General features: G+C 46.9%; 1 protein-coding gene across 1 annotated transcript in view; it reads left to right on the plus strand.

Annotated features, from left to right (window-relative positions):
- ULK4 (unc-51 like kinase 4) overlaps nt 1-13,222 on the plus strand; it is a 233,621-nt gene that overhangs the window by 161,324 nt on the left and 59,075 nt on the right. The window contains exon 32 of the mRNA XM_054595876.1: nt 9,714-9,819. Coding sequence (XP_054451851.1) covers nt 9,714-9,819 — 106 coding nt within the window. The remainder of the gene's footprint in view (nt 1-9,713; nt 9,820-13,222) is intronic.

Raw genomic sequence — 13,222 nt, forward strand, 5'->3', positions numbered from 1 at the left:
AAAGGGAGCTTATTAAATGTTCCAAAATGATTATATACCTTGTTATCTAAGTGGAGTCTGAGAAAAGGAGAGCTGATTGCCCTCCATGGACATGGAGAACAGAGACGTGATCCTGCATAAACTACCGAGAGCAGCGCATTCCAGGGTGACTGACAACGACCGGGGCTGCCTCGCACTGCTGACTTGCAAACTAGCCCGCCTGCGTGTTTGCAGGTCCCTGATGTCTGATGTGTAACCTCCTCAGAATAATTTATTGGAAAAAGATGCTCCTTGTTTAAAATTTAACTCTGTGAGCCAGCCAGACTCTCCGAGCTCTCTGCAACAAAAACTGATGGGAAAAAATCTTGTCAGATTCAGAAAGTCTGTGCTTAGAGGGCCTGGGGGGAGGTCAGTAGGCATCATGTCAAGGGATTCCCATTTGCTCAGGAATGGCCCACTGGCCCTTTGCTCTTTGCCGTTCAGGGATAAGAGCTGACCCGGCAAAGAAGGCGGAAGGTCAGCCCAGCCTGCAGCTCCGGGGCGCAGTGCTTGTTGCGTTTCCCCAGTGAGCGCAGCATCTTACCGGGTTTAGCGTTACGTCCTTGACTCCGTGTGCCCTGATGTGAGTTTCAGAATTGTGAGGGCCAAGTGAGGCAAGCAGGGGCGGGGTGCCCTCCTGGGTTAGAGTCCTGGCCTTACTCCTTACATTCCTTTCTCAGGGCTTCCATCTCTTTATCTTCGAAGGAGGCGACTAGAAAGGTCTCTTAAGAGTCCTCAAAAGCCTGGTCGTGGAAGATTCTTGCTTCGTGCCAGGTTAGCCAGCTGGTTTGGGGCAGGACAGGAGCTCTTTTCTCTTCCCAGTGCAGTTCGCTTTCTGCCTACTGTGCTTTTCCTTTATGTGCTTCGAAACCCTAGGTTAGAATGATTGTTAGCCCATTCCCATTAAACTTTCTCCTTCCAGATTGACTAGTATGTCTGTGAGGCAGGAACCACAGGTGCCAACACCTGGTAATCTCCTAGTGCAAAAACGTTGCGAAGTCCCCCAGTAAAAGCAAGCTATAATTGAAAATGTGATAATTGTGTGTATTGATCTTTCCATTCATTTTCACCATATGTAATATTTTCATTCTTTAGAATGGGACATTTATATTTGTGAGCAATTATCTTTAATGGAGAGGCCCATTAAAACTGTGTCAACATCTTTCAGATCTTCGGGAGTGCATATTTTCCATGCTGATGTAAGTGCTTCATGAGTCCTTGGCAAATATTTAGCATGTGAGAGATTTTATGTATTTAAAGTAAAAGCATCTGAATTTACCATTTATGGCAGACATTATTCAAAAGGAAATAGGCACCATGGAAAACTTCTTGAGGAAAATCATCTTTGTGGTTCTGTTTCGCACCATTATGTAGCAAATTTTAGATGCTCAATACTTGATTGCTTAACCGAAGGCGATTTCTAGTTAGTGACAAGTTAGCTTCCTGAAGGAGAATCCGGCAAGCTGTCTATCCCTTCCCCAGCTGTATGCACCCAAGTGCCTTTGAGCAAGATTATCCTTTTGTTACTTTACCGGAGGCCCCTGTGGACAAGGCTGGAAGTCCTCACTGTGCCCCACCTGGCTCGGCACCAGGTGAGGAGTGGACGAGCCGACAGCCGCGCTGCATGCGTATGCGGTGAGCGCTGCGATGAAGGCAGGCGTGGCGTGCTGATGAAGGCTGTCTGACACGGGAAGGCCCCCCCCCGCCCCGGCCGTGGCCTCCAGCCTCAGCAGATGACAGCTGGCCCGAATTTTTAAGAGCAAATGTTAGTTTGCAAAGGCTTTATTTCTGTGAGATGTTGACAACGATTGTTTTACTTTTGGACAGAGGCAGGGATGCAAGAAGGCAGGAGTGTGTCTGCACACACACTTGTATTTTTTCATTTGTCCCCTCTCCTTTGGGCCTTTTTAGCTAGGTGGCATGTGTAGGGCAGACTGGCCTGTCTTCCAGCCCTCCAGGCAGACACGGCCCAGGGCGCAGTCCACTCCCAGGGACACTGGTCCTGGCAGCTTCCCGTTGGCTCCGTCGCCAGGGTCCTCCCGTGAGCAGCGCTGGCGCTGGCCCACTGCGCCTGCCCCAGGCACGGGGCCCTGTCGGGAGCCAAGAGGATGGGAACTTCCTGCTAGGAGCCTAAATGATGTGAAAAGAGAGGGCTGGGAAGGCCAAGTGGCACAGTTCACCTGCGAGAAGGGCACGCACAGCCTGCTGCCATTGGTTGCCCGAGGATGGGAGTCCTAAAACAGGTGCAGCGTGCCGATGGCGCGTGGCGCCAAGCGGTCCTGCTGCCCCCTCTGTGCCGGCGGCACTGGGTCTCTCCTGACAGCTTGTACTTGCTGCTGCCGAAGGACCTCTGCATATGTCAGTCAAATTTAAAAACAGAACTTATTTCTCTCCTGTCTTTAAACAGAAAGATGGAGGCCTTCAAATGAAGGTGAACCAAGCAAAAGAAGGGCCTTAATTTTTTTTTTTTTTTCCTCACCTGAGGGAATGCTTATTGATTTTAGAGAGAGGAGGGAAGAGAGTGTGAGAGAGAAACACCAATCAGTTGCCTCCTGACCAGGGATTGAACCTGCAACCTTTTGGTGTACTGGACAACGCTCCAGCTGACTGAGCCTTCCGGCCAGGGCAAGTAGGGACTTAATTCTGTTCCTGCAGGCTGTTAGGGTGAGAGCACCGTACTTTCGGGCTATAGATGGGAGAATAGCCTCAAGGTCTCTGTTAGCTGCCTCCGAGCCTGTGGCGCCCCCAGCCTCCCCCAGATGCCTGATGACAGGGCAGAGGAGCTGTCTGACTGCTTCACAGCCGGCGGAACAGACATCCAGGGGCAATTACCCCAGCCCCAACTCCATCATTAACCTAAGCAGTCCCACGTCGGACCCCCAAATTTGGACCTTCCCAGAAAATCCCGTGTATGTATCTGTGAGGTAAATGAGTGAGTTAACGTTAGTGTGTGCCCCATTTTAGTTCAGTTCAGCTCATATCATTCCTTGTTCCGCCTCCTCAGGGTCAGTGTTTGGCTCAAAGAATCCTGAGAGGATTTCCAGAATCATGAGGGGACATTTCTCGGGGACTGAAAGCAGTGGCGCGGCCGGGCCCTTGCTTCTGCCATCCCCTGGCCCTTGCAAGCTGCCCTCCCTCAGGCCTTTGACTCCACCGGGGGTCTGGACACACACTGGACTGTGGGAGACATGCCCCGCCCCCAACCTGGGGCCTACCGTGGGCTCAAATGTACTCCCCAGGCCTGTCGCCCAAGATTTGAGCCGCGGCCACAGCCTAGTCTCTGCCACTTTAGGGCAAGGGGCCTGCCCAGGTGTCGAGGAGGGAGGCTGGAAGCAGCGGCCCCATTAGGGGATTGTGGTGGCTCCAGCCCAAGGTGACAGCCGCCTAATCTGAAGCAGAGGATAGGCTCCTGAGGGGGCTCAGGGGAGAACCAAGGGGCTTTGGTGGGTGATTGGGTGTAGAGACGAGAGACACACAGCCCTGGGTAATTCCAAGATCTATGGCCGGGCGGTTGGGCTGAGCGTATGGCTGTTCACTGAACCAGGAAACAGAAGAGCAAGGGAAAGGAGTTGATGAGTCCTCCCTAGAGTCCATTCAGTTTGAGCGGCCAGTGGGACAGCCTTGTGAATAGTCACCACTACGAAAAAGTGGCCCCTTTCCCCCCAGTACGGTCATTTCCTTCGAGTGCTCTGAAGGCTCTCTTCTGGGGCCTGCACATCTCCAGGCGCCCAGGCTTGGGGGGCGGGACCTTATGAAAAGGGGAGGGAGCGCACACCCTGCCGTGTCCTGGAGCAGCGCCCGTCCTGCAGGGCAATACCTGTTTCTTTCCCTGAACGTCCTCTCCACCTGTGTTGAATGGGATGCGCTGTGTGTTTATCTCTAAGGATTTGCAGATTTCGTGGGCACACCACTCTGTGAGCAGCTGCTTTTCATTCTCTCGGTAGTTTCTAACCTCCTTAGGACTGACTTATGGCCCAGAGCAAAGGCAGAAGATAGTGGCTGTGGTCCTTTGTTGCTTCGGATCATTAAAGGTTACTTCCTACCTTGACTGTTTGGACCTTCGCCTAACCTGTTCTCTGGACAAGCCTTTTAGTGCCATTTACATCTCCCGATATGGTATAGAATCAATCTAATGCTCTGTTTGTGGTGACACCACTTTGTGGGGGTGGGATCATTTCTTGGTCACATTTTCTTGCTGTGCCCTTGGTATTTTAGAGCTGTCCTCTCTAAGCTTGGAAGCAATTAGTTTTGAGAAGGTTGATTCTTCAGGGTCCAGTGCTCGCCAGTCTTTCATTTGCTGAAGCTGCTGCACATTTTAATGAAGTTGTTTCATCTAGGTTGCCAAACACTAGAATTTTGCTGCTTCAATTCTAATTATCTCTACTGGCAAATGCTCTGTTGTTTTATTAGAACTCTCGAGGGCTCTGTCTGTTAAATGTCCATACTCCGTGGCATCAGACACACAAATTAGGTCAGAGGTGTTTTATTGATGGCTTATGGATGAAAGAGTTAAGTATTTCCATCATAACCTTAAAGCTCATTGGGGTGGCCTACCGTGACTTTGTGGGTTGTCAGCGGTGGCTCCTCCCATGAGCTGAGCTTCCTTCCACACCTGCCAGCCAGGGCCAGCCCTGAGTGTCTGAGCAGTGTGGCTGCTGGTGGTGGCTCTAGTATGTATTTTCATTCTTTGGGGTAATAGGCTCTTTCTTTCCTGTAGTTGCCCAACACTTACACCTTGCGTCCTGGGTTGTATGTCTTCAGCAAAGTGATATACAGGGCTGGGCAAAGGTAAGCCTACAGTTGTTTGTATGGACAATAACACAGTAAAAATACGGGAATAAACTCTGTGTTTTGCATGCTCACAGCTGTAAACCTACTTTTGTCCCACCCTGTATATTAAGGGCCCTTATGAAGCCAGGAGATCCCTTATGAAGCCAGGTGGTGGTGGCACAGGGCAGGGTACATTGTGGCAGGAAGGGAGGGGGGGACAGGACAGGAACAGCCCCCAACTTTCTCTGCCGCTTTCTGCCCCCTACTCTGGACCGTGTCAGATTCCTCTGTTACCTTCGTGGGTCCTCAGGTGCTGCTGTTTCACCTGCGGTGTGGTGCCCGGCAGACCTCGCTTCTGCCCCACTGCGGTGCTGTGGTCCCCGGCAGAGCTGCGTGGTGATGAGGGGCGTGGCGTCTGCCGTCCTACACGCTGTGCCCTGGCTTCACCATTGAAGAGCTGGGGGAGCTTTCACAAGGAACCCTTCACTCACCAGTGTCCTTATCTGTAAAATGGGAAGACTGTAGCCACTTCCAAGTTTTTGTGAGCATTAAATGAAGTCACACGAAGGTGTGCCTGGAAGTTCAGCTACTGTTAATATAATGAGAATGGTTTGCGTGGGATTGATGTAACGTGGCAGCCAAGGAGAGTGGACTGGGATGTGTATGCATGAACAAAGAAACTTCACTGTACTAGTCAGTGGGGGTAGTAGACGCCATTGAGTGAGCATGTGTGCTGTGTGGCTGTCGCATTCAAGAGGACTGAGCAAGCAGAGCAATGAATCTGCATCAGTTTTTGTGTTAAGCTTGAACATTCCTTCGCGGAAGGGATTTTGATGATGTGGAAGGCTGCAGCGGTGGGCAGCTGATGATTGGCAGCTTCATGACAACAATGTGCCCACTCATGCATTGTGTCTTGTGCAGAGTTTATTGGCTAAACATCAAATCACCCAGGTGACTCAGCCCTGCTACAGCCCAGATTTGGTGCTCTGTGACTTCTGGCTTTTCCCAAAACTAAAATCACCATTGAAAGGGAAGAGATTTCAGACTGTCAGTGAGATTCAGGAAAATGTGACAAGGCAGCTGATGGCGACTGGGAGACCTGTGTGAGGTCCCGAGGCCCCTACTTTGAAGGGGACTGAGGGATCATTGTCCTATGTACAATGTTTCTTGTATCTTTTTCAATAAATGTCTCTATGTTCCATGTTACATGGCTGGATACCTTATATAAGTAAAGTGCTGGGGACACAGGCCACGGCACATAGCACCACGTCAATAAACCGTCAGTTCTGTCGTGTGGCGCCTCGGGCCCACGTGGCTGCTCCACCAGGGCCCGCCCTGATCAGCACTGAAGCCACAAGCAAACTGGGCCCCTGGCCCTGCTCCGAAGGACCTGGTCAAGCTCATCACTGGCTTTTGTCTCTTCTCACTATTTTCCTTGCATGTGTTGGGGCACCAATGGAATGGAATTCTTGTCTTACTAATGAGCCAAGAGGGTTAAAGAAAAAAAAAAAGCATTAGGATTTTATGTAGCTTCAGGGACAGTCCTTTCACTCTGGGACGCAGGCTTGCCTTGGGTGGGGGCGCTGTCCCAGAGGAGCGCCTCATGGAATTGTCCCTCCAGCTCGGGTCTGTGGTCTTTGCACCAGAGTGTGGCTCACATTTCCTTTTTTTTTTTTTTTTTTTTTTTTTGCATCAGTTTTCCCCATATGCCCAGGAAGAACTCTGGCCACAAGTATTGACCCTCATGTTCCTCCCTTCATATAACCCTCCACTCTGACTTCAAGAAGTAAACGTGATGTTTTCCAATGCATAATTTTTCCCGTAGGCTAGTGTGGCTGTGAAACGGCAAGAACAAATCTTACTAAGTTTGCTAAGAGAAATGATCTCCCCGTTAAATCTAGTCCCCACTGGGCACCATACGTAGTTATTACACTATTGACTATATTCCCTATGCTGTCCTTTGCATCATGCAGCTATGTCTATACCTGGCAACTTGTATTTTGTAATCCCTTCGCCTTTTTCACCCAGTCCTCCACCCCGCCCTCCTATCTGGCAACTGTCAAAGGCTACAGCAGAAAAGGAACCGTATGTTCCACTCTGGCTACAGGATTATCGATCGGCTTCTTTGTCCTCTGCATCAGAAATTTTCTCTTGAGTAGTCGCAGTAATAAGGTTAGTGGAGGCACGTGATAATCAGGGTGCCCCTTAGCTGTGCGCCCCTCTGCAGATGGACCAGTGGGTGGGCCGAGGCCTCCACTCCGCAGTGCTCTGGGACCCCAGGTCAGGAGTCTCCGAGCCTGGTTGGCTGGGGAGCGACCCTGGGTGCTCAGTGTTCAGGGGTGATGGAGGTTTGGAAAGTTGGCTGCTGTTCAGAAGGAGATGCCTGCATCGATCAGTGTCACTCACCCTGTGGGCACGAGGGAACATTGGAGCCCTGGCTTCACAGCGAGCCAGGAATACTGCCAAAAGCATCCGTGAAAAGGTACGCTTAGTTATTAAAAGGTGTCTATCGAAGGAACCATCGATCTGTCTCCAGTAAGCTTACGGACTGGTCTTTGAACAAGGAGTCACATGTGCTATGTAACCAAATGGGACAAAAAGCAAAGATTTATTAGCTTCATTTCTTCACAAAAATAGGTTTCCCATGTATCGTTAGTTACTTCATCATGAGTAACATGTCGTGTCATGTTGGGGCTTATTAATCACCCTTTCCTTCCAACTAACTGTGAGAATAATGAGATGAAATTGGTGGCAGACCATTGCGTCCACATTAATCTTCGTAAGCTGGTGTCAGTGGAACAGTCAGACACTATTCGCCCACTTTTAAGCATGTGTTTCTAAAGAATGTTAGACATTTATAGGCGCCGGCATTTGGAAAGCAGACCCCTCCCCCTTGTATTGAGCAAAGACATAGGTGAGACTCAGGAACTTGGGTGGCTGTCATCAGAGGTGCATGTAGTTTCAGAGCCAGGCACAGTGTTGGTACTTTTGTCAGATTTGGAAAGCACGTGTCCCTCAAGGGACACCTGGCGGCTCTGCTGCATGTCCTCGCTCTGTGACGGGTGACTGGAGCCTCTACCGTCTAGAACATGACCAGTCACTGGGAGCAGAAAAGGAGGACCATAAAGCCCTCATTGATCTTAAAGCTTGTGCCCAAACGAGTTCAATTGGCCGAAGCAAGTGTCACGGTCATTTCTAATGACAAGTGGGCAGGAATTGACCTCCTACTGCATACCCGGGAGAGAGAAGTGTCAGCTTTGTGTGCATTCGTAATGACTAACTCAAAGCCAAAAATGTGGATGATCATTAAAATGGAAAGCTCTTTCCTTGAAAAGACCAATAAAATAAGATGAAGCTTTGGTGAGTCTGATCAGCAAGAAAGAGGGAGGAGACACTGTCAAAGGCAAGGTGAATAGGTTCAAAGATTTGTGAAGATACAAGAGAATGCTGCGCATAATTATATGTGTGAAAACTTGCACCTTTTAGATGCTTTGCTAGGAATTGGAAATAAACAAAATTGGGTCAAGGTATAGATTCCTGAGATGTTTTTCAAAAGATATTAAAGATCCACTGGTTGCCCTGGCTGGGTGGCTTAGTCGGTTGGAGCATTGACCTGTGTACCAAAGGGTTGAGGGTTCGATCCCTGGTCAGGGTGTATATGGAGGGCAACCGATTGATGTTCCTCTCACCTCAATTTTTTTCTCTCTCCTCCCCGCCTTTCTCTCCAAAATCAATGAAAACATATCCTTGGGTGAGGACTTTAAAAAAAGAAAGATTTACCAGTAAAGCTACATCGAACCCAGTTGCTTTTGTTAGTGAGTTCTGCCTAATCTCCCAGAAACACAAATTAGATGTACCATTAACATTTGGGAAATAAAATGGATGGACAAGACTGGCATGAGATCGGTACCAAAGTCAGATGAGGATGTCACGCAGAGGTAGATGACATTTAAGAACATTGATGCAACTACTCTAAAACAAATTAGCTAACAGAACCTAGGAGTATATTAAAAGAATAAATGCATGTCTGTTCAGATGCCACCTTCTTAAGGGAGCAGGTCTCACTCGCCTTGTTTAAAATCACAGCCTTACCCTGCAGCGCTCCCAAAGCACTTCATCCTGTGTGGCTTGCCTCACCCCACCGCCAGAGCTCCATGGCTTGCTTTTTGCTATTTGAAATTTCAGAGTTTAAATGATAATCAATGTTAGTTGTTGAACTTTTTAAAAAAGTCAGGGGAATGAAAAAGGAAACAAAACTAAAGCAAGTTATTTTTGAGATCCCTTAAAAATTACAAATTTTTTTTTTGTCCTTAAAATAAGAAATTAAGACTGAAAAGGTTATTTGTTTTTCATTCTTTTTTAGGAGCAAAGTTACTCCCTCCTCTGTGATGTTACGTGTTGGGAGAATGCCACACTCGCCCTTTTAGGCCCCAAATGTAGTTCCTCACACTGGAACAGTGAGGCAGTAGGTCACATCCCACACGAGCAGCAATGCACAGGACTTCAGTACGGGAGTATCAGTGCCAGGTTATTCTTGAAACTCCAGAAATACTTCTTTGGTCATGTAGTTTTCTTTTATAATCTCAAAACGGCTTTCAGGGGTGGTCTTCTAAGTTCCCAGTACTTGATTTTTGCTCCTTTGTCACCTGTCTAAGCACAGAGGGCTGCGTGGTTGTCCTTTGGCTCACGGGCAGGGACTGCGTGCAGGAGCGCTGGGGCTCTGGATGGCTCCGGCCGCCTCCCTACTTGCCTAACTCCCTGACGGGGCGTGCCTTCACGTGGAAGCCCCTGCTCCATTCCCGTGCCCAGGCAATTGTGGCGCCTTGTGCAAAGATGGAAGGGAAGGAGGTCATTCAGTCATTTGTCCATCTTATCATATAATTGCATTTCTGCGTAGTAATGGTGAAACATGTGATCTCTTGCAGGAACATCAGGAGAACATTCTGGGTAACACCATGCAAAGTGTGATTGCACTGCTCAACAATCTGGTTGCCTGCAAAGATTCGAACATGAAGCTCCTTTATGAACAAGGTAAGTACTTCTCAGAATTTGCTTTGATTCTGTTGAGTTTTGTGTCTTTTTAAGTTTCTTCACCTTACCTAGTAGGGTGGCAAGTACTATTTAATGTTGATCAGCCAAAAGAGATGTTTAAGGAACCTATAAATCATATTTCCAGCAATAAGGCATAGTGTGGTTAGATCGTGATAGTTTCTCTACGTTAATTTACTTTCTACATGGTGCAAAGTGAATAGGCACTGCTGAAGAGGATAACCCAAAAATGCAAGTGTAAGCTCAGTATTTAGACCTATTGGTGCCAATCAAAATAAGACATACATGGTCAAAAGCCCCTTGTAAAGGGAGACGGGATGCGTTGAGGGTGACCAGACTTTGCATCTTATACACATCTGCAATATTACTATTTAAAAAATTTTTTAAAGGTTTTACTTTTTTAAAAGAAGTTTTACCTTTCAAACAAAATTGAGGGAGAAGTGCGGAGAGTTCCCATATAACCCTTGCCTCTCCACAGGTAGAGGATATCTTAGTATGGCCTTAGAATCTTTTTTTTTTTGGGTTAAGGAAGTACTCATCTATTTTAATTATATCGTTTGAAAGCAAGAACAAATGACTACTTTCTGTTCTTGCTTTTTTTGTCCCTTATGGAAATAAAAAAATGATTTTTTCCTTGGATCTAGTTGTGTGCTAGGTTATGTGTAATAGATTACCTAATGTTAAACCATCCTAGCATTTGAGTCAATAACCACACTTAATTATTCTTTCATTGTGCTACTGCAGTTTTTTGCTAATTTTTTTCAGGACTTTTTATTGCTATTTATAAGTGTGATTGGTCTATAGTTTTGTTTCTCGTTTTTTGATAGAATATATTTCTTGCTAGATTTCGGTGTTAACGCTAAATTGCTTCTTTACAAAAAAAGTTTTTCCTCTTTCGGTGGTTCTGGAACCACTCAAGAATCACTGAAATTACCTATTCCTCTGAAGCTTAGTAGAATTTCTTCTGGTGGCGTCAGAGCTTCAGCGTGTCCTTGTGCCCCGGCCTCTGATGGGGCAGAGTGTGTGGACCAGCAGGATGTGGATGGTTCTGAGTCAGTCTCCAAAGGGGAAGACCTTTTTTAGAAAACCTCAACCAATTCATTTTACTTACATTTTTCCCTTTTTAAAAATGTATTAAGCCAATATATGAGAAAAACCCTATCCAAGTAAGTCTCAGAGAGCGCTTGTCTTGAGCATAAGGTGAAGTTCTAAGCGACAGTGCACGTGACAGCGGGATTGGCAGCATTTTTCCTGCTTTGGCTCCGAGGAGACTGGTGGGTAGTGCCCACAAGGACGTCCGCACAGCGTCTGCCGCCCGGCAGGTAGGCCACAGGTACACAAGCCCTGATAATTAGCCATTGACATATCACCAGCAAGCAACTGCATCATGTAACTCTGGTTTTTTGTTTTAAAGTTTTCATTTTTAAATGAGCCATTTAGAGACAGAATTATAAGACAAAGACCTGTTGTTTATATTTGGAAAATATCAAAATTATGAACATGTGGAAACTGGCTGCTGGCTTGTCTCTGTGCGCTGACCTTTGGGTAATGGCTATTAATTCCAGCTTCAGTTTTACCAGCTGAGCTGTCAGAATCTTGGGTCTGCATGGCACCCAGCAGGCAGCAGCCCCCCCGCCCCCACCAAGAACATGGCCCTCCAAAGAAGCACTTAAGGAAATTGTATGTCTCCACTGGTTTATGGTGTGTCAGAATCAAAATACTCATTTCTTAAACGGGTTTGTTATAAAACTGCCTAAATTGGTGTTTACTCAAGAGCCTAGAAAATCACTCCGAGCGTTGATAGGCCTTTGAAGTGCACTTGATAAGCTGTCTTAGGCTTTTGACTTGTATGAATAACATTCAAAATAATGTTGTACAGGAGGGGTTGGCAAACTTTTCCAGTAAAGGACCAGAGGAGAAATATTTCAGGTTTGTAGGTTATGTGGTCTTTGTCACTACTCGATACTGCTGATATAGCAGGAACGCAGCCACAGAGAATCCATAAATGAATAGACATGGAAAGGTTGTATTTGTCTCTTTCTTAGGACCATTCTAATGATGTGAAGTGATTGTTTATGTAGTTTTGAGTTTCATTTCCTTAATGGCTAATGATGTTGAGCATCTTTTCAAGGGTGCTTATTGGCTATTTGTATATATCTTCTCTGACAAAATGTCTCTTCAGATTGGTTGTCTTTTATTATTATAGAAATAATAAATGAATTTTTAAAAATTTCAAATATTTTAATTGCATTACTATCTACTGGGAATTTCAGAGATGGTTTGTAGGGGACGGACCTTGGGAACGGAGAATATCAGAGTAGGAGATGAGAGAGTTCTGATTTATTTTTTATATGGCACCAGTCAATGATCACGTTAGGGTGCCAGTCTTCCCATGTCACTCCCTGTTCTAGCTTATGCTTTCAGGAGCAGGCGTGGAGTCATTAACAGCATTCAGTCCTGAATTGATGCCAAGCACTTTTTCCTCTGCTGTCTGGGTATCGCCGCGTTCACCTGATCTCCGTTTCTCTCATGTACCGGGCTTCCTTCTACCCCACGCCTTCCCATGATCCATCCCCCAGCCTGCTCGCCTTGGTCCCTCCTCCAGAGCTCCGCTCAAACTCCATTTTCTCAAGGAAGCCCTTCTTGGTACCCCACATTTTCTTTTGTTGCACTTACCATGATTGTAATTAAAAGGAATAATGTCTCAGTGGACTTGCCTCATAATTTTTCTGTGGAAGTCCTGACAAGCCCGTAGATTCTTTTAGAACAGCAGATACAGAATTAGCTATTCAGGTTGCAAACTGCCTTCATCTGTAGAATGTGGGAATAGATGGTCTGTCCCTGGGGGAGGGAGTTGACGGTCTTTCTATTCAGTTTAGCTTGTCAGGGACTCACTTTTAATTGCTATTTTATTGGGCTGCCATTTTTTTTGTTCATCCCCACATCCTGTGACCCAGATCTTGGAATCAATTATCTTTTAATCTATAGGCTAAACAAATATACTAGTTTGTTTGTTTTTTTTTTTTTAAAGGAATCATGTAATTAATTGATTAACATTCGCGGCATCTGCTAGAATGAAAGCCCCATGAAGGCAGGAACCTGCCTGTGCCGCTCACGACGGAACGCCCTGCACAGCTCCTGGCACGCGGCAGTTACTTGGTCCGTGTGCACCGGCTGGGTGAATGATAGCACACACTCGGGGTAGTGCTCACGTTCCTATTCTAGAATAGGTGCTTTGCTCTCCACAGCTGCTCACAGTCATGGCCACAGAATGCCCTGTGCTGTACACGTTGTCCGACTTCTGGCCTCACCTCTAGCGATGCTCTGTTTCTTTCCTCAACGTGTATTTCTTGAGAACCTGATGCACGTAAGATGTGATGGGTTC

This window comes from Pteronotus mesoamericanus, unplaced genomic scaffold, assembly GCF_021234165.1.
Source record: "Pteronotus mesoamericanus isolate MK-2021 breed Mesoamerican mustached bat unplaced genomic scaffold, CSHL_Meso_final scaffold_54, whole genome shotgun sequence".
NCBI classification, from domain to species: domain Eukaryota; kingdom Metazoa; phylum Chordata; class Mammalia; order Chiroptera; family Mormoopidae; genus Pteronotus; species Pteronotus mesoamericanus.